The sequence below is a fragment of the Chiloscyllium plagiosum genome, unplaced genomic scaffold, assembly GCF_037043375.1.
Source record: "Chiloscyllium plagiosum isolate Xiang-an unplaced genomic scaffold, Cpla_swu_hap1 HiC_scaffold_26, whole genome shotgun sequence".
Lineage (NCBI taxonomy): Eukaryota > Metazoa > Chordata > Chondrichthyes > Orectolobiformes > Hemiscylliidae > Chiloscyllium > Chiloscyllium plagiosum.
The window spans coordinates 25,994,525-26,015,739 of record NW_028270164.1 but is presented as its reverse complement, the minus strand read 5'-3'; the positions used below and the strand labels follow the sequence as shown (position 1 = coordinate 26,015,739).

Below are 21,215 nucleotides of genomic sequence, written 5' to 3'. Positions count from 1 at the left end.
TGTGAATCAGTGTAGTCCCTGCAGAACTACACTAGTCAATGGCTGCCATTCTGAAAAACACCCCCTTATCCCCCCCTCTCTGCCTTCTTCCTTTCAGCCAATCCTCTATCCATGTCAGCATCTTGCCCCGAAAACTGTTGGTTCTTATCTTATTTAGTAGCCTTCTGTGTAGCACATCTCATCAAAAGCTTTCTGGAAATCCAAATAGATCAATTTCTACTGTGTTTCCTCTTTCTAACTTGCTTGTTACCTCCTCAAAGAATTCTAACAGATTTGTCAGGCATGATCTCCCCTTGATGAAGCTGTGCTAGCTCAGCACTATTTGACCATGCACTTCCAAGTACTCCACAATCTTATCCTTAATAATGGACTTTAAAATTTGAGAAGATTTGTAGCTCAGGTTGAGATTCTAGATGTAAGTTTGCTCATTGAACTAGAAGATTTATTTTCAGACGTCTTGTCACCATATTACATAACATCATCAGTGAACCTCCAGTAAAACACTGGCGGTATGGCCCGCTCTTTATTTATGTGTTTAGGTTTCCTTACGTTGGTGACATCATTTCCTTTGGTGATGTCATTTCCTGTTCTTTTTTTCTGGGGGGGGGGGGGTAAGTAGGATCCAAGTCAATGTGTTTGTTGATAGAGTTCCGGTTGGAATGCCATGCTTCTAGGAATGCTCATGCATGTCTCTGTTTGGCTTGTCCTAGGATGGATATGCTATCCCAGTCGAAGTGGTGTCCTTCCTCATCTGTATGTAAAGATACTAGTGAGAGTGAGTCATGTCTTTTTGTGGCTAGTTGATGTTCATGTATCCTGGTGGATAGTTTTCTGCCTGTTTGTCCAATGTAGTGTTGGTTACAGTTCTTGCAAGGTATTTTGTAAATGACATTTCCGACATTACAAACGTAAGAAAAATGCTCCATTTCCGTAAAGGATCTGAAGCCAATGTAAATTGCTTTATGACTGCAAATCTTGGCATTCCCTCACTCCTAACATACACCTTGTGGATGATAACCACGTTTTGGTAAGATAACTTACCCACCACAGAATTCCAGTGGATGCTAGGAATCAGCTGACCACAACCTGAACTTACAGCCACATTATCTGTGTGGCTAATCCACTTACACACCTACAATTTCCTGATATTAATGAGGAGGGTGCTAAATTAGATTTATTATAAGGTATGTACTCGATAGTTCATTTTTGTTAACAAGCAATGAAAGGGGTAAGTGTCAAAATCCAAGACATTTCCTCATTTGCAAAAGCTGAGTGTGAATGTGTGGTATGTAATATTAACTTAGCATATTCACAATGTTTGTTCATCAGTTACGTTCACAAAAGATGCTTCTTCTATTTAACAAATTCAGCATAAATAGCACTTAGGAGAAATGGTTTTTTTTTCTGGTTCAACTATACAAACCACCAGCAGACTCAGCTACAGGTTACAATTGTTGATTTAATTTACATAGGGAGTGTCAGTCTTTTACAATCTAAGACTAAACTCTGCCAAATTGCCACAAGTTCTTATCTCTTGTATGTTTAAAGTCATATATGTTGCAGTTGGATCAACTTAAAACTGTAAACCAGATGTAAAGTATTTTCCACAGTACGCATATCAGACATTGTTCATATCCAGCCAAAGCCTCCTCTTATCTTGCTGATTGTGCAGCCTAGACAGTCTGTGTTTCTTTCCCTGAGACCAACGCCTGGTTGTTTGCAATTGACTTACAGTTCTAACTGAATTTGTATTTAGCGTTTTCATTTTTCCCCTTTTGGCCCTTGGTCTGGTCCAGAGTAGTGGACTTAATAGTATTACCCATTTCTCTTATACTCTACTGCATGTAGATTCTGGCAGATTGTGGAGCTTAGGTTTGTAAAGGTACTTGGCTATACCATCTATGCAGGTTGATCCAACAATATGAACTCTTGCCTTGTGTTTTTTTCCTATACTCTTTGCCATCTCTTATAGTGTGCGAAACCGAGTAAGTTTAGAATCAATACCAACTTGCTGATAATCAAACCATAGGAGATGGTTATCCTAAACTATGGGTGTAACTGTACATTCAGGGGACGAAACATTTGCAACAAAAATTTCCAGCTCGGCGAACAGAACCACAACAACGAGCACCCGAGCTTCAAATCTTCACCCAAACTTTGCACATTCAATTCCAAATTTCAAAGCTCCTCTCACCGAGTTGTGTTACCTGTTTGTTCAGCACAATCAATCAATGCCCAGCTAATTACTACATTGTATAGTCTGTTCTGTGTACTTGCTGGGTCTCATTTTGAATACTTGTTGGGCATTCAGATGACAGCGGATCAGAACCAGCTCTGATACATGCCAGGTTTTCTTAATGTTTTTCTTTTCCTCTATGTTAACTTTTTCTGCAGTAAATTTCCAATAGTTCTATTTTTCCCACATTAGCCAGTTGCTGTGGGAATAAACACAGCATACAGCTGGTTAAAGTACAGTTTCGTAATTGCACACCCACTACACAAAAGCCGTATCAACATTTCCCTTCAAGAGATATATCTTGGTTTGGCTCCATTGCAGCCCACATATTTATTTTACTGCATATGTGTCTAGCTGAGTCTTCTTATAACCCTTTCAACATTAACCTTTTTATTGTAAAGGCTTTGGTCAATGTCCTCGCACCACAATGTCAACTAGCTTCAAGTGATTTTGAAGCAGGTCAAGACCTTTGTTGTGGTAAACATATTCAGTGGGCTTTTTGACAGCATAGATCTTTTCCTTCATATTGAGTAATTGTCTTCCCTTGCCCAAAAGCAGGACTGCCCTTTATATTTGCTTGCTCAGAGGTCATTTTCAAATTGAAACCAAATTATCAAGTAGAGCACTTGCTATTTCTTTGAATTGACTTTTATTATAAAAACTTGAATTCATGTTAAGTTTTGAAAAACTCCATCGAAAGCAAATTTTTTCAAAGAACACTATGCTTGGTGATGTGTCAGTAAGGGAAACTTTGATTTTCATACTTCAGTGAAATGGGTGCACTTATCTTGCCGATAGAAGTGGTGAGTAGTGTAGTGGGAAGGGCAAGTAAGAGAGTCATTTGATCCTGGAGAGATACTTGACTCATTCCAGCCGCCTCAGTTCTGAGTGTAAAGATCTATGGGTGATCTTCTCAACCCACCACGATTAAGGCCTTTAATTGGTTAATTAACAGCCACCTAAGGGCCCCATCCCACCCTTTCCCCATCCCACCCTTTCCCCATCCCACCCTTTCCCCATCCCACCCTTTCCCCATCCCACCCTTTCCCCATCCCACCCTTTCCCCATCCCACCCTTTCCCCATCCCACCCTTTCCCCAATTGCCTGCCATCCTGCAAGGCACCAAAGCAGTTGCATTCCTGACAGGTTTGCACAGCCTCGACTTCTATCAACTTTCTTTAGTTCTCTGAAACTGTTGACGTCTGATTGGCCAGCAGCCTGAGTTGGGGCAGGATCTCAGTGGTGAGAAGCTTGCTCAACAGTATTTAAATATTTAATTGGTGTTTGATCCAGTTGACTTTCTCACCAATAAGAACCTTAATTCATTACAACTGACGGTCACACTATTCACACAGCACCAAATCTTGGCCATTCAGTGAATTTTTGAAGTTTTCTATAGGTCCCAATTATTTACATTGATTTATGTCTATTTTATACAGAAGAATATATCATTGAAATTTGTAGCAGGATGAGCCCATGAATAGACATACTTTTTTGTGTTTGATCTATGGTTACACCCACTGAGAAAATTCCAGACCCCACAGATTTTAATTCTAGTAATTTAGATATGTTAGCTATCCATTGGTAGTGATATCAATAGTCCAATTGTCTTTTTTTAAATTATGGAAATAAAATATTGAAGGTAAATTTGTTATATTGCTCTTAATTATGGCATCTAACAATGGTTTCCATTTAATTTCCTTCAATTGCTTAAATACTTAATCTGGTAAATTGCCTGGGATTCTAAAATGCCAGTTCTTTCATTAGTTTGTTTCAAGTCTAGTTCACATATATTAGTTGCATAAATTGCTCATGTGGAAAAAGATTTTTTTGCTTCAGGTCTACGTCACAGTTATCTAGTTGTTATATTTGCATTTCAAGGCAGACAATAAATTGCAAACATAAAGTTCCTCATAACTATAGTTTCATTGTTTTATGTTTCTAATCACAATACAAATGCATCCATTTCGGTGATATTTGAGCGATCATGCAGTGCAAAACATTTTATTTCAATGGAATTGTTTGACCAGTTAGTGCAATTAACTGGAAAATAAAATGTCATTCCTGAAGATTAATTTCTTTCTGTTGTGTTATAAACCCATTAACAGGCAAGAACAAAGTTTTCAATTCATGAAACACCAATAATAGAGAAGCACTTTCAATTTTCAGTGTAATTTAGTAGTTGACCTCTTGAGAGCAAGATAGACATTTTGCATTTTGCTTAAGTGCTAGTATAATTTTAATCTGGTCTATAAGTGGACTTCCAAGTACAAATGTAAAAACATATCATGAATGAAGTTTAACATTTGACAAGTCCCGTTTGAAGACACAACTTTTTAATAGATATTTTTTCACGCCCTGTTTTTAGACCTGTTCCCTCTTATCAACAACACACTGAATCAAGCTGTTCCCTCTTATCAACAACACACTGAGTACACCTCCTCCAGACCCCTCGCAACCACCACACCCTGCTCTGTCAGCCATCTTTGTCTGGGACCTAACATCTCTGCCATTAAAACCAATAACATCCAAATCTCTGGGAGCAAAAACACCCCACCAATGGACCTGATGACATCCTCTTCCACTGCATTTGGAATATTGTGAGCAGTTTTGGGCCTCATATCTAAGGAAGAATGTGCTGGTGTTGAAAGGGATCCAGAGAAGTTTACAAGAATGATACAGGGGATGAAGGGCTTTTCATATGAGAAGAGGTTGGGGACTGTGGACATAATGGGGTTTAGAAGTGGGGGGAATGTGGGGTTTGATTGAAACATAAAGAATAATGAGAGATCTGAATAGAGTGGACAAGGAGAAAATATTTCCTTTAGTAGGGGAGACTAAGACCTGAGGGCACCATCTCAGAGTGAAGGGATGCCCCTTTAGAACTGAGATGAAGAGGAATTTCTTCAGCCAGAGGGTGGTTAATCTATGGAACTCATTGGCACAGAATGCTATGGAGGCCAAGTCATTGAATGTATTTAAGATAGATAGATTATTGATTAGTAAGAGGTTCAAGTGTTAAGGGGAGATTGCAGGAGGATGAGCTTGAGAAACATATTAGCCATGATCAAATAGCAGAGCAGACCTGATGGGCCGAATGGCCTAATTCTGGCCCCATACCTTACAGTCTAGGGACTGGACTCAACCTTTGGATTCAATTAACTCCCAGGTTCAAAGTCCCCAGCACTGATTTGATCTCTCTGTCCTCAGGATCTGACACCCATACCCATACATTGCCATCTGTAAACATCTCCCCTGCTGATAAACCTGACATCCTGCTGCAGCATTCTCCAGGACATAAGTTTCTGCAATATTCTTTGGGTACAACACCTCCTTTCTCCTCCCCCACAGGATCCAGTACTCCCTCAACCTGCCACTGGATCCAATATCTCCCATCCACCCTGACTGATCCAAAACATTCCATCATTTACCAGGCCCCTTGCCTACTTTGCTCACTGGCAATCTACCTACTTGGCATCGTGGTACCCTCCACACCTGAGTCCCTCATCCCTCCTCACCTGACACCCAACCCTCCCAATACCCTACCCTCACTTGCATCGTCTCTTCTTACCCCTTCACATGAGCTGTCAAACCTGCCTGTTAAATCTTTAAATCACAGAATATGGCAATTAGCTGCTATGAAAAAGAGGGTGTAGCTCGCCTTATCCTGCACTAAGATGGACAAATCAGACATTTCTGAAGGGAGCCCTGATCAGACTCTCCTTTCAGAAACGTAAAGCTCTTTCTTAACATAAAATAAGGAGCAGAATGGCAGTCTAAGTATAATTGTTACTCCTTAGAAAATTCAGCTAAGACTAGATTCTGTGCTTGCACAATGTTACTGCATATTACACACACGCACACACAACTTGCTGACTCAATACACATCACTAACTCCATGATACGCAGAGAGTGACTGATGCAGATACCTTTACAAGTGGACGATCACATGTTGTGATTGTTTTACAGGTCTGTTTGGTCAGGAATTCATGACATAAGAAAATAGCTATGGCCTTGGAAGAAATATTCACATTGTATCGTAATGTTTTTAGATAGTTTAATAGGTTTTAAATAGGTCGATTTTAAATTTTTATTAATAAAATTATCGTGTTTTAGATCACTTAGGTTAATTGGTGGTGGGTAATATAGGTGATGATTAATAAAAGGCATGCTACATACAACAAAGGATGAGGGGTGACCTAGTCGACGCGGTTAATAACCCTTACTCATCCTTTCCCTCGCTGAATATTCTGCTTCATAATGTCATTTTAATTTTTTTTTTAAATTTCTTTTTACCGTCCCCGCTTAGATCTTTCAGCTGTGGTTTCGCTGGATAGGGGTTTGTCATTATCTGGCAAATTCTTCAACTATTCTCCAAAAATGAAATAACATAACCTTAATCTGCAAACTAAATACTTGAGGTGATGGCAAGAAAATATTTGTCCAACCTGTTATTGTATTTTTATGACATTGCATTATTTGCAGGATTTCCTAAACCATTAAGTGACAATTTGCAGTTGCTGTTCCCATGTTGTTGTTAGTGGTGATACCAAATGATACATTCATAATGTACAAGAAGTCCAAATTTAACTTTTTCCCTGTTAGCATTGCTTTGCTTTAGCATCATCAAGTAATTGGGGCTGGAAACCTCATTGAATGCCAGGAGATTTATTTTATGTTGTTTATTATAATACAATACTTGCATCATTTTGACACAATCTCTCCCTTTCTCAACTTGAAGTGGCTCCCAGCCTTATGATTTGCCGCGTTTCCTGGTTTTGCAATCTTGCGCAAGGCCTTCATCAGGGATTACTCACCCACCAGCTCCCAGTCTGTTAGCTGGGGCTGTCTCTTGACCCTGAGCACATAGAAACCTGACAATATCCCCCTCCAAAGGGTCACACTCACCCAGAATGCGACTGCAAGTGCCTTTCGGAGCCGTGACTTGCTGTCCACTTGTCAGCTCAGCAACTACCCTTCCCCTTCTGCCGTTGCTCAAGGGCCACCAGTCACAGCTGAGCATGGAACCCACCCTCACCACCCATTCACTCTCCCTGAGGTGGTGCCTGAAGCAGCGGGCAGGCTGTGGCCCTAACTGGTGGAATAATGTAGGAGAGCCATTAGACAAGAGGAGGGGGAGGAAGGCCAAAGCACCACAGTGAGCCAAGCAGAGCAGCCCCGCAGAGCAGTGCTCTGGAGGAGATAGAGGCCCACTATTTCAAACTCACAGAAAGGCACTGCCAGCCAGCCACCACAGTTGACTGTTAAATTCAGCTAATATTTTATTCCTCCAGCAGCCTCTGTCATGTGAGAGGGCCATCACTAGCTCATTAAGTGCTTTTTTAAAATTCGTTTGTGAGACATGGGCGTCATTGTCTGGCCAATGATAATTGCCTTTCCCGAGCTGCCCTTCAACTGAGTGGCTTAGTTGGCCATTTCGGAGTCAAGTTGAGAGTCAACTTACATTGCTGTGGATCTGGAGTCACATGTAGGCCATGTCTACGCAAGGACGGCAGAAGGACATCAGTGAGCCAGATGGGTTTTTCCTGACAATCGGCGATGGTTTCATATTCATCAGTAGATTCTTAAGTCCAGGTTTTTTAAAAAATTCAAATTGCATCATCTGCCATGGCTGGATTCAAACTCAGGTTCAGAACATTAGCTAAGTTTCTGAAGTAATAGTCTAGCGATAATGCCACTAGGCCAACACAACCCCTCCGGATAGTTGGGCTTCTGCAAGAGAAATGATGCAGAATTCCCATTGGTTCTCCTAATCTTTCTCTTTCTCAAATTAAGTCTTAATCAGACATAATTTCTTTTAAGATGGGAAAAAGATATTTCCTAAGGTATAAGAAAGTAAGATATTAGCACTGATTAATTATTCTTGTCAAACAACAGTGCTCCTGCTCAGAGGGAAAAATTAGATATTTTTTAAAAAAACCTGTAATACTTGGAAATCAACATACTGGTTATATTGGACTTCTGCTTTGAAGTATACAAAATGAGTCAGACCAGTATGTGTCAGCCAGTTTTACTGGTATTACCTTCTGAGCATTGATGCTGAAACAACGAGTGTAAAATTTATTGTCATAAAATCGATGATTTCTCTTGAACAGGAATGTAACATTTGTTTGTCTCTCTTGATTTATTTTATGTGATTGCATGCCAATCCAGTTTTGATTATAACCTACCCTACGGGAGATGGAGTTGACAAACTTGTCAGGGTTATTTAAAAAATGGTCTCTGACATTGATCTTTGTCCTTACCATGTACATAAACACACATGACATAGACAGCAAACAATTATTGCTTTATTAGCGCGTTAAATAATAGCTTTCTATTGTTAACAAACATTCTCAATTCTTTTACAAAAGAACATGTACATATATGATTGCTATGAATTACAGTAACTGTCATTTTAAACACTAAGTAGCAATGAGATCAGGGTAGTTTAAAAGCACAAACATAATTTACAGTAAAAATATTTTATTTTAGTTAGATGTTCCAACACATTTCACAGGAGCACTATCAGACAAAATGTGAAATCAAACTACATAAGGAGATATTAGGATAAGTCAGCAAAAGTTTGGTCAACGAGGTAGGTTTCAAGGATTTTGTTAAAGAGGGAAAGCAAGGTGGCAATGGTTTAGGGAAGGAGTTCCAGCAAGTAAGTCCGAGGTGGCACAGAGAATATTTCTGAGGTGGCAGAGTGTCAGTGGTGAGGCAGAGGAAATTGGAAATATCTGAGAGGCTGGAGTTGGAGGAATACAGAGTTCTCAGGAGGTTGCAGGCCTGGAGAAGATAATAGAGATATGGAGGTTTTTGAACACAAGGATGAAAATTTTAAAATATAAGGAAATGTCAATTCAAGAATCAATGTATGCCAACAAAAACAGGGATGAAGGGTGAATGGGGCATAGTGCAAGATGGTAAAGAAAGGAGCAGAGTTTTCAACTAATTTGAGTGTGTGGAGGGTGGAGATCACTGAAATAGTGAAGTATAGAAAAGGCAAAGCTTCAGCAGATGGATTGCAGCAGGAGTGATGTATCAGCTTATTCAAAGCCAGTTCTCAGACCAGCACCTCAGCAGTAAACTGTTGAAAATCGTAATGTACTGCTCAGCTGTACGTTTGTAACATTGGACATTGAATGTCTCAAGATTTTCATGTTCAAACAAGATATCACAAGTGCAGAAACAGTCAAAAATAACGAAACATTTCATGTCAACATTTCACTGTAAACTGAAAAAACTGCTGATATATTTTGCAAGGAGACAAAAAAACTGCAGATGCTGGAATCCAAGGTAAACAAGCAAGCAATCCTGATGCTGCCTGGCTGGCTATGTTCTTCCAGCCTCCTGCTTGTCTATGATATATTTTGCAGAGCCTGAATTTTTTCACACTCTTTGAATTTAAAATTCAGAGGTTCAGACATGGCCACCCCGCTTTTGAACCTTTGTGCATCAATTATTATATTGCAAGCTTAAATGTGCTTGCATCAATGTTGGTGCACTTTTGTACGCTTAGTTAAGTACAGGAGGTTTCCTGGAAGTTTCTGCTACAATGGGACAGTTTTGACAATTACGAGCTGCATGTTGTCTGGTTATAAATTCAATATGAATGGGGAAGAGAGCAAAGTGGAATAATCAGAACATTTATATTATGTTTATATATGTTTGTATTTATTTTACTATATCCTATGATTTATATTGAACTGCGGTTGAGCAGCCAGATCAAATTGCAATTTACTGCAACACAATTAAAGTGACTGGTTAGATCTTATATAGTATGAAGCTAAGGATTTTGTAATGCATCAGGGAAATGCTTAGATCTGGAGGAATAACCAATATATTTGGAAAATTATTAGATTTAGTCAAGGTCAAATTATAAAACTGACAGCCGTTCTTGGGATAGACCAAATAATGTTCATATTTCTTCAAAGTCCAGTAGGTCAGGAGTTCATGTTTTGTGATATCATTTACTGGGAGTTTAGTAAAAAGATATTTCTTTCCTCTTCACTTTTGAATAGTTTTGATGTATATAAAGGTAATTAAGATAAGTATCAATTCCCTACTGGTGGACTCTTCTGAGTCTTTATAACTGAATAATGATATTCCTGGGGCCAGGATTTACTGCTAAAATATCAGTGAGGCTAACAGTGCTGTTCATTATTCATGTGCAGTCAGACAATGGGTCGAATTTTACCAGAAATTGGTTAAGTGTTAATTTTGAAGAGTTGTATAGAGTGCTTCTCTCCTGAGCATTCTCTTTCCAAACTTAGCTATGCACCCTATCCCTGTGGAACCCCATTCAAAGTATTGACCCTATTGCTGGTAGGAGAAAGTGGGGACTGCAAATTCTGGAGATGAGAATTGAAAGTGTGGTGCTGGAAAAGCACAGCAGGTCAGGCAGCATCCAAGGAGCAGGAAAATTGATGTTTCGGGCATAAACCATTCCTGATGAAGACCTTATGCCCGAAGTGTCAATTTTCCTGCTCCTCGGATATTGCCTGACCTCCTGTGCTTTTCCACCATCGCACTCTCCATTCATTTTAGGTCACAGTATTGGCCACAGCAAGTTGTTCTAAGATTCCTATCATCAGTGCCATCTTTAAATCACAGCCATGGAGCCAGTCAAGCACTGGCAGTCTGCATGTAACCTGCACACATCCTGTCAATTTCCCCAAACATGTCAAACAGAGGGAAATTGGCATCCACAGGCAGATGCATAATAAAATCCTTGGCTTCAGAGTATATAAAGTCTAAAGCATCTCTGTAATTGGCATCCCACTGGAAACCTGGAGCTGCTTTTGGATTGGGGGAGGGGATTACATGTGATCATTAACTATAGTGCATGCTCTTAGATGTTGGCGATTAATGCAGGACTGGGAAGCAAGTCCTGAGCTGGAATCACCAGGTTACCACAGTTAGACCTTCATGCTATGAATTGTCACCATCTAGTTTCTATCTGATAGGTGGGAGAATGAAAAATTGCACATCAGTGATGTGAGATGGCAATATAATGAAGATTCTAATACATACAAATAGGCCCCTAACCACTCCCTAGCGAGAATCTTGGCTCACTGTTCAACGCTTGGTTGGAAAATGAAACATGTTGCTCTCAACATCAGAAAGTTGTCCTCCGCACATTCCACAACTTTCTTGCCATTGCTTTCATCATTCAGTGGTAGAGGAGATTCCACTATCAGTCTCCATTAGTCTCTGCATGTGCAAAGGTGTCCACCATGTGCCACACCATTAAAACACAGTGAACAGCATGTACATGTATGATGGATTAGATTACATTACAGTGTGGAAACAGGCCCTTCGGCCCAACAAGTCCATTCCGACCCACCGAAGGCAACCCACCCATACCCCTGCATTTACCCCTTACCTAACACTACGGGCAATTTAGCATGGCCAATTCACCTTATCTGCACATCTTTGGACTGTGGGAAGAAACCGGAGCAAACCCACGCAGACACGGGGAGAACGTGCAAACTCCACACAGTCAGTCGCCTGAGGCGGGAATTGAACCCGGGTCTCTGGCGCTGTGAGGCAGCAGTGCTAACCACTGTGCCACCGTGCCACCCAAATGTAACTTGCCATAGAAATTTAGGACTTGTGCATTTCAGTGTAAGTCCCTTTCCTAATTGTGTGCTAAGGTTTAGTTACTGATAAATACTGTCACTTCAGATTAGCTTTTACAAGTCTGGAATTTCAGTCCATCAGGTTTTAGCTGTTGAAGCATTCTTTTATCATTTTTCTTCTCTTTTCTCTGTCCTAATACAGAGAAATTAGGACTTTTTTTACCCGATTTGACTTTGAATTCGCGATTCTAAACTTACATTACTTCATTCAGATTCTGGGCTGCTCATTCTATAATACTTCAACAATCATTGTTTGGGAAGATCCACAGTCACTTCCCCTGTTCACAAAATTTGTAGATTCCATGAAGGGAACATTTCAATCATGCGTGTGTATCTATCTCCAATGTGGAGTCTCTTAGCAATAAAAGAGACAATTAATTGTGGGTGTAACTCATTTGCTGACTACATTAAAATCTAGCCAATGATATCACAGAGCTAAAAAACAATTGCTGGAAAGGCTCAGTAGGTCTGGCAGCATCTGTGGAGAAGAAATCAGAGTTAATATTTCAGGGCAAGTTCTAAGGAATGGCCACTTGACCCAAAATGTTAATTCTGATTTCTCTCCCACATATGCTGCCAGACCTGCTGAGCTTTTCCAGCAATCTCAATTTTTGTTTCTGATTTACAGCATCCACAGTTCTTTCAATTTTTTTAACACAGGGCTAAGCTGGTGTTACTGAAAATAGTTTTAAACATTTGCTTGTAAGATAAATATGTGTTCAGGTTGTAGAATCAAGCCTGTGCAATCCATATATACTCATACCAACTGAAATTGTAGTTCAGCAGAAGCCCCTGTTTTAAATATTCATGTTGTCTTAGTTTATTTACCTTATAACTCGCATTGTCTGTTGCTCAAATGAAGTGTGTAACTACTGTTTACCCCCCCCCCCAACCTCATCTTCAGCATATATGCCAAACTACTCAATCAGTTCTGAAGAAGGGTCACTTGACCCGAAATATTAACTCTGCTTTCTCTTCACAGATGCAGCCAGACCTGCTGAGTTTTTTTCAGCAATTTTTGTTTTGTTTTTGTGTGCAAAAATGGTTCTGCTTAACTTGATCATTGCTATAAATAAAATATCTAACTGAGTGAGTTGAAATGCAAGAAAATATCCAATCAAACGTAAGAAACACCTGGTTTATTGGATTTAATGTCAACATCTTTTTATTGTGATTCACTAAATTGTGTTTATCAATCATATTTATCCTCGTTAGCTATGATTAATTAGATATCAAGCTAAACTTTGTAAAATTAAGTTTGTATTACTGTTATTAACTTCTGGGATGGAACTGTTCTTAATAGAAAGTAGCTAATGATATCCTCCTTGTGATTTCAGCCATGACTTCATTGGAGAGTTTACAACAAGCTATCGAGAACTTGCCAGAGGCCAAAGTCAGTTCAATGTTTATGAGGTAAATTCATGCAACTGAGTTTAATGTTACAAATCAACTCTTTATAGGTGCCCAAAAGCTGCATATTCATTTCGTGTTATAATTAAATTTTCCCAGTGCAATAATTTGAATTTTTGTTCCTGTACTTGCAACACAGCACAATTGCCAAGGAGGCCATGGCAGTAGGACTGGGAATAAACTGTACAGGACAAATGCAGTATGTTAAACCAATAATTGAAATGTTTCTCTCAGGGTATTTTGATGTATTGCTTGCTGAAGGACACACGCAATTTATTATATAGCAGACAATGACTGAAAACATAAATTGAATGAAGATATTGCATTGATAAACAGAAATAAATTGCTATGCCTCATGCAATTCAAGCTTGAAGAATGCCAAGTGTTAAAAGGATTATTGTGAGCCAGACTTTGGAACAGAAGGAGACAGTGAAGAAGTGAGTAGAACAGATTGGGTGACAGTTTGTGGTACGCAGATCTGAATTTTGAGTATATTTTAATTGCCAATGGGACTAAAAGAAATGGGAATTTCTCTTTGCGTAATGGCAAAGGTAAGCAGGATACATACGTCAACAGTAAAGATCAAGATCAAAATAGCTTGGCTCTAACCATTCCACATATCTCAGTTCCCTAACAAATTGGGTGCGAATATCCCAAATTACAGAACAGGGCACGTAAGGTGATAGTAAAGCAGAAGCATGCTCTTAACTATTTCTTTCAGCTTCCAAAGAATTCTCCAATTAAAAACCTGCAGACATTATTTAATTATTTAGTGGCCTCCATGAACCATCAGATGTCTATTCCAAATGATGATTACTCTTGATCTGAAGGAATTCTACTCAACTGTCAGATCTAAGTTTCCTTTCATCAATTGAAATTTACCTGTTATATCTTACTGCTGTGATGTACTTGAAATAATACTCTGAGCTTACCTATCCTGGACCATATGTTACCATACATTTCTTGATAAGATTTTTCTTTGAAAACTTAAAAGCTTGTTTCCCCACTTTTCCCTCATTGCTCAGTCTTTTGATACTGTGGATTAGTATCATGGAACTTTTCAGTATCATCTTCAGAATTTGAGTATTTCCTTTGTATCTTGTGGAGTGGATACAAGGCTCAAAGTCTGTTCAGGCCATAGCACTACTTAATCTTATATAGGTTTTTATGTACAAGATGATTAGAGGTTTAGATAGGGTCGACAGTGAGAATCTTTTTCCACGTATGGAGTCAGCTATTACAAGGGGGCATAGCTTTAAATTAAGGGGGGGTAGGTATAGGACAGATGTTAGGGGTAGGTTCTTTACTCAGCGAGTCGTGAGTTCATGGAATGCCCTGCCAGTAGCAGTGGTGGACTCTCCCTCATTATGGGCATTTAAGCGGGCATTGGATAGGCATATGGAGGGTAGTGGGCTAGTGTAGGTTGGGTGGGCTTGGATCGGCGCAACATCGAGGGCCGAAGGGCCTGTACTGCGCTGTATTCTTCTATGTTCTACGTTCTATGTTCTATTTCACTGATTTCTGAAGATATGTCTGCAAACTGGCATCAAATCCACAACGATCCACTCTCTCCACCAGCGATGCAGTGTCTACTACCTGCAAGATGTGCTGCAAAATTCACCGAAGACCTTCATGCCGCACCTTTCAAACCCACTTCCATCTGAAAAAATTTGGGCATGAGAATACTGGTACCTGCAAATTCCCCTCCAAACCACTCACCATCCTGACCTGGACACATTCACTCTCTGTAAACATTACTACCACTCATTGAATATATAAACAGTGAATTATTTTTGTTTGGGTATATGCTTCTTGCTGAATTAAATGTAATTTGCCCTGTTACTCTCCACTTTATTTCCTACTCCTTCCTTTCCGCATCCTTGTCAGCCTCCTTCATCTATGTCCTCCTTCCAACCTCACTTTTTTTTTTAGATTAGATTAGATTAGATTAGATTAGATTAGATTACTTACAGTGTGGAAACAGGCCCTTCGGCCCAACAAGTTCACACCGACCCGCCGAAGCGTAACCCACCCATACCCCTACATTTACCCCTTTACCTAATACTACGGGCAATTTAGCATGGCCAATTCACCTGACCCTGCACATCTTTGGACTGTGGGAGGAAACCGGAGCCCCCGGAGGAAACCCACGCAGACACGGGGAGAACGTGCAAACTCCACACAGTCAGTCGCCTGAGTCGGGAATTGAATCCGGGTCTCTGGCGCTGCGAGGCAACAGTGCTAACCACTGTGCCACCGTGCCGCCCACTTGGTCAGAGGATTTTATTTGGTCTTGATTTCAAGCAATGGGACATCAGTTGGTTGACTTGATGTGCGGTGCAGCACAATGCAAATCTATTAGGTTTAAACTATATAAATATCTATACTTTAAAAACTTTGTTCAGTTTTGCATTAATGTCAGAAGTACTTCAGGGTATTTTTATGATTTAACAAATACTGTCAACAAGCAAGTCAAGAGTAAATTCAGTGAGTATTTTAGCATTCATCTATTATAAACAAACAATTTAACTAGTAAAATACAGAAACAGAAATCTCTTAATTTTGGGAATGGGATCTCACATGACTTGCATTAATAAGAATATAGTGGTTGGCTATAAAAGGCTATGAAACTAAAAATATACTTGACTCACCAAATAAATTATTGTCAATCTGTTTACTTTTATTTTACTGTTTATAAAAACAGTAACCCTTTTTCACTATCCTACACCACTTTATGAAGTGGACTAAAATAGTTCGACTTAATATTTAGTCATAGATAAGCTTAAAAGTCATTTGTATATCAATACAAAATGCCTACAGGAGCAAAACTCTTATTAAGTGTTGATTATACTAATGAGTAAATTCATACAGACTGTAGTCAAGCCTCTGAGTGTTCATAATGGTGTTGGAGAATGTTATGGGACTGGTTCAATTCTTGTCTTCCTTCTAAAAAAACTCCTGAAAATGGCCTTTTGGATTACATCGAACGTAGAATAGTACAGAGTAAGAAAGGGCCCTTCAGCCCACAATGTTGTGCCAAACATGATGTCAAAGTAAACTAATCCCTTCTGCCTGCCCTTGGTCCATATCCCTGTATTCCTTACATATTCATATGCTTATCTAAAAGTCCATTAAACACTCCTTTCGTATCTGCCTCCAACACCACTGCAGGCAGCCATTCCAGACGCCTATTACACTCTGTATAAAAAATAACTTGCCCCTCACATCTCCTTCGATTGCTTAACAAATTTACATGTTCAGCAATTTTCACATCTCTCATATGTCATTAATGCTTTAAAACATCTTTTAATGATTTACTTTACTAAATAAATCACTGGTGACTGTGATATACGAGATTGATCTAAATCACAATGGAGGTAATTGGTCATTATGATGCTGACATCAGTAAGAGAAAGACACCAGCCTGAGTATATAATAGTTGCTGTGAGCGATGACAAGTTGCTTTCTTCATTCCAAGGAGGATTTAAATTTGAAAAGGGTGATCCAAATCACTAGGTAAGTAAAAAAAAGCTTAAAATTGATCTGCATTGCAAGGAAACATCAAGGATTCTTCTGAAGTAATAAGAGTAGAAGTAGGACTCAAAATGACTGTCACCCTTCTAAAAATGCTCCAAAATACCAAAAGCGTTGGAATCACCATCATCATATGTCATAGAAGTCGTGATTCCAAACAGAATTGTAAGTGCAACCATTGTTTAGCAGGAAGAGCTGACTACTTTCAGTGTGGATGTAAGTTTGCTCGCTGAGCTGAGAGGTTCATTTTCAGACGTTTCATCATCATCCTCGGTAACATCATCAGTGAGCCTCTGGTAAAGCACTGGTGTTAGTGATCCGCTCTCTATGTATGTATGTATGTATTTAGGTTTCCTTGGGTTGGTGATGTCATTTCCGGTTGTGGTATCATTTGCTGTTCTTTTTCTCAGAGGGTGGTATGAGGGGTTCAAGTCAATGTGTTTGTTTAGAGTTCCGGTTGGAATGCCATGCTTCGAGGAATTCTTGTGTGTGTGTCTCTGTTTGGCTTGCCCTTGAATGGATGTGTTGTCCCAGTTGAAGTGGTGTCCTTCCTTATCTGTATATAAGGATATTAGTGAGAGTGGATCATCTCTTTTTGTGGCTAATTGATGTTCATGTATCCTGGTGGACCCACAACCACACACAAATGAAGCTGCGTTGGAACATTATTTCAACGAGCAACCGCACACTGCAGCACAGAGGGACTACGAAGAGCAGAGGAAAATCACTGATACAGCAGATTCAAAAAGAACAGGTACCCAATGAACACAGTCCACAGATTTCACAACAATAAACCCAAATAAGCAGACAAAATGCATCCAGAAACCCTAGCCACTCTCCCCTACATCAAAGACATCTCAGAAATTACTGCCGACTACTCAGACCTCGTGGCATCATGGTAGCGCACAAACCCAGCAACACACTTAAACAGCAGCTAATGAACTTGAAAGATCCTATACAGATAACAAACCAAAACTAATGTCATTTACAAAATACCTTGCAAGAACTGTAACAAACATTACTTTGGACAAACAGGCAGAAGACTAGCCAGCAGGATACATGAACATCAACTAGCCACAAAAAGACATGAACCACTCTCTCTAGTATCCTTACTAGATGAGGAAGGACACCACTTCGACTGGGACAACGCATCCATCCGAGGACAAGCCAAATAGAGACACACAGAAGAATTCCTAGAAGCATAGCATTCCAACCAGAACTCTATCAACAAACACATCAACTTCGACCCCATTTACCACCCTCTGTAAAAACGAACAGCAAATGACATCAACACAGGAAATGACATCACCAACCCAAGGAAACCGAAATACATAAATAGAAAGTGGGTCGCTAACACCAGTGCTTCACCAGAGACTCACTGATGATGTTAACTAGTATAATGACGAAACATCGGAAAACAGACCTTCCAGCTCAGCGAGCAGAATCTAAACCTGAGCTACAAATCTTCTCAAAGCTCACTAACTTTCAGTATGGCCAGTTAAAACACTTCATAAAATATTTTAAGTTACAGCAACATTTTCACCTCAGAAATAATGCACAGGTCCTGCAAAAGGAAAATTTTCAGAGAAATATAATTCTTACAACAAGGAAATGGTTCAAAATGTCAAAGGTAAAGAACAAAAGACGAACACAATATTCTTAGAAGAGGTTGAAGAATCAAAACAGATTCTGGACGATTGAACTGAAGCTTGAAGAATTTGAAACAGAACTTAAAGTCAACAGAGAAGCAATGTTTTCATCGTAGTAGAAGATTCACTATGAAGTCTATGAGGCTCAGAACAGCAAACACAAAAAATCAAGGTCCACAAGGCACAGACCTTCAGATGTTTGGGAAAATCACCATGAAGCTTATTCAGAGGACAGCATGTCACTGAAACAGTGGGGTGGATTTTCTGAACAGTACCTATCTCATTCAGATAGCCATTTAGTGCATTCTTTTGTTTGTTAAGAGGATGTCTGTATATCTGACAGTAGATTCCGATTAGGGTTTCTTCAGAAACGTAGAGCATACTGTAATTCTAACAGGTCCCTCTTAATGCAGTTTTCTTATTGAGATAAGAAAACCTATGCAGCCATTTTCTAGGACTTAAAGCCTACTGTCACAGACAGCTGTTTTGTTGATAGCTGATATATAAAAATAAGTTTGTAGAGGTAGGGTTGCAGGATGTCAACTGGGTGTGATGCCAGGCCTCAAGGTGGGAAAGTAGCCTAGTATTTTATGGTGTTTTGGGGAGGTCAGGCTGGCCAAGTAATATTGAGTGCAGTGATGGGAGCAAAGTGAGGGTTGTGTCCTATGGCAGAGACCAGGCACTTGGTCTTATGCCAGGTCTAGTATTGGGGTGGGATATTGATTCTAGTGGGGAGAGGAGCAGTGTTGGGATCCTAAGTGAAGTCGGGGTTGGGTTGGAATGTCGGGTCCTTAGCAGAGAGGCGTGTTTTCTGGATTAGATTTGTTGGTTCCTGGACAGAGTTGGGGGCAGTGATTGGGGTTCAGTTCCCAGGAGGACAGGTGTGGTTTCTGGTCCCGGGACATGGCAGCTCAGGTACCATGCATGGGTGGAGGCTCCCACATTTAGAGGGTCTAGTAAGCAGTTGTGCCGACACAGGGTGTTGGATCTGGGTCTGGGGATGCAAAGTACTGGAGCCATGTGAGGTAAGCTGTGGGGGATCAGTTTGCTACCTACCCAGGACTTTGAATAGGTTTTAAATAGTCTAATGTTTCCAGAATAACTACTTACCGAACTGCAGTGGAACTGTCTGAAATTTCCAATTTAAATGGACCCTTTCAGAGGGTTTCTGGTGTCGGCGGATTGCCCAATGAAATCTTCAATTTCCCAGGCAAGTACTTTAAAGTCTGCTGCATGTGGGATTCTACGGGGTTCTGATGCAGAATTTCCATTTATGTTGCAGAAATCTAAAAGTCTGGGCCATTATGTATAATGAAGAATCAGAATAACTTGTTTCTAAGCAAAAATGTGTGCATTCATTTAGGTCCCTTAAAGATAGTTCAGTCCATTACTTCAGAACGAAGACAGAGAGACTTTTGGCAAGAATTTCCAAAGCTATTCAAAGTCTTAGACATGTTAAAGCAGGGATATCACATTACTCTGCAAGTAGGTGTTGAACCCATCATTGATGCGTTCGCAGGAAAATACCTTAGATGGAAAAAGTGAAATCTCTGTTAGACACCGTGATTGAAAGTGGAGACAGACTGTTGCTCAAGACGAGTAATCATTTCCAAGAACAACGTAAGAACTAAGTTTGTGTGTAGATCTCACTCAATTAAACAAACAAGTCAGGAGGGAAATCCATCGTATTTTGACAGCTAATGATGTAAAAGGATAAGATAAAGCAGTAGCAATAACTATTAGTAACATCGTGATGCCATTGTAGCCACAACACAAACCCTGACTAAAGTTATTAAAACAAAATCTACTCAATATTTGATTGAGCTCTGAATAAAAACAAATTGCAAAAATAACCTGGGATTCGTAGTGATCAGTCACATTAGATATCTCCTCCAGCTATTAGTACTGCAGAGAATGAGTTAGACCTGTCACAAAACTGGTATAACCAGAAACAGAGGGACTTTGAGGAAACTTGAGTTTTATGGTGTTCTGAAACTAAGTATCAAGTAACTGGAATCTAAAGTCTCAGTACCACTTGGCTACTGTGTTGGTTATTAAGCAAGTTCTAATGATATAGCTCCAGTTTCCCTCATTGGAACATCCTGTAAATGATGTTTTCAGGCTATAAATGTGAGGCATAAAAGGGCAGGTATTTGGTTAAAGTCACTGAACACTTCCAGAAGGCAGGAGTTGCCTGCCTGGACCCAGAGGCAAAATCATGTTGAGGATTGTCATTCCCCTGCCTAGGTCTCAAAGGTCGAAGAGGTGGTCAATGGCCTGGCACAACAAATAAGGGACAGAATTCATGCTATTTTTAGTTGACACAACAGATTCTTCTCTGAAAATTTAATTTGGTTCTCAATAATTAGAGAAGAGTCCCTTCACCACTTCTCCACACCACCAGCCCTTTGGATATTTGGAACTACCCTGGGGGCATTAGGATGCCAAAGCATTCTCTGAGATCAGAATTTTCAAACATTCCCACAATGGGTGCTGACCACATGGCCCTTCAAAAATCCCAGCCAATGAGATATTAAGTTTCAGAAATTGCAAAGATGCAGCAGACAAAAAAAAAATGGCTACCCTCCTGCATCTGAAACTCTGGATACAATGTTTAAAAGGTCATGGAATTTGCACAAATAGAGGACACTCATTTTTGAGAGTTGGTACATATTGTTTGAAGGATACCTGTCAACAAACAGCAATATTGTAGCTGAGATCACAGTCACTTACTTACGT

The 21,215-nt window shown here is 39.8% G+C and overlaps 1 protein-coding gene across 3 annotated transcripts in view; it reads left to right on the top strand.

Annotated features, from left to right (window-relative positions):
• LOC122563195 (copine-8-like) overlaps window positions 1-21,215 on the top strand; it is a 664,955-nt gene that overhangs the window by 477,589 nt on the left and 166,151 nt on the right. For all 3 annotated transcript variants that reach the window (XM_043716737.2, XM_087973593.1, XM_087973594.1), the window contains exon 12: window positions 13,221-13,296. In XM_043716737.2, coding sequence (XP_043572672.1) covers window positions 13,221-13,296 — 76 coding nt within the window. The remainder of the gene's footprint in view (window positions 1-13,220; window positions 13,297-21,215) is intronic.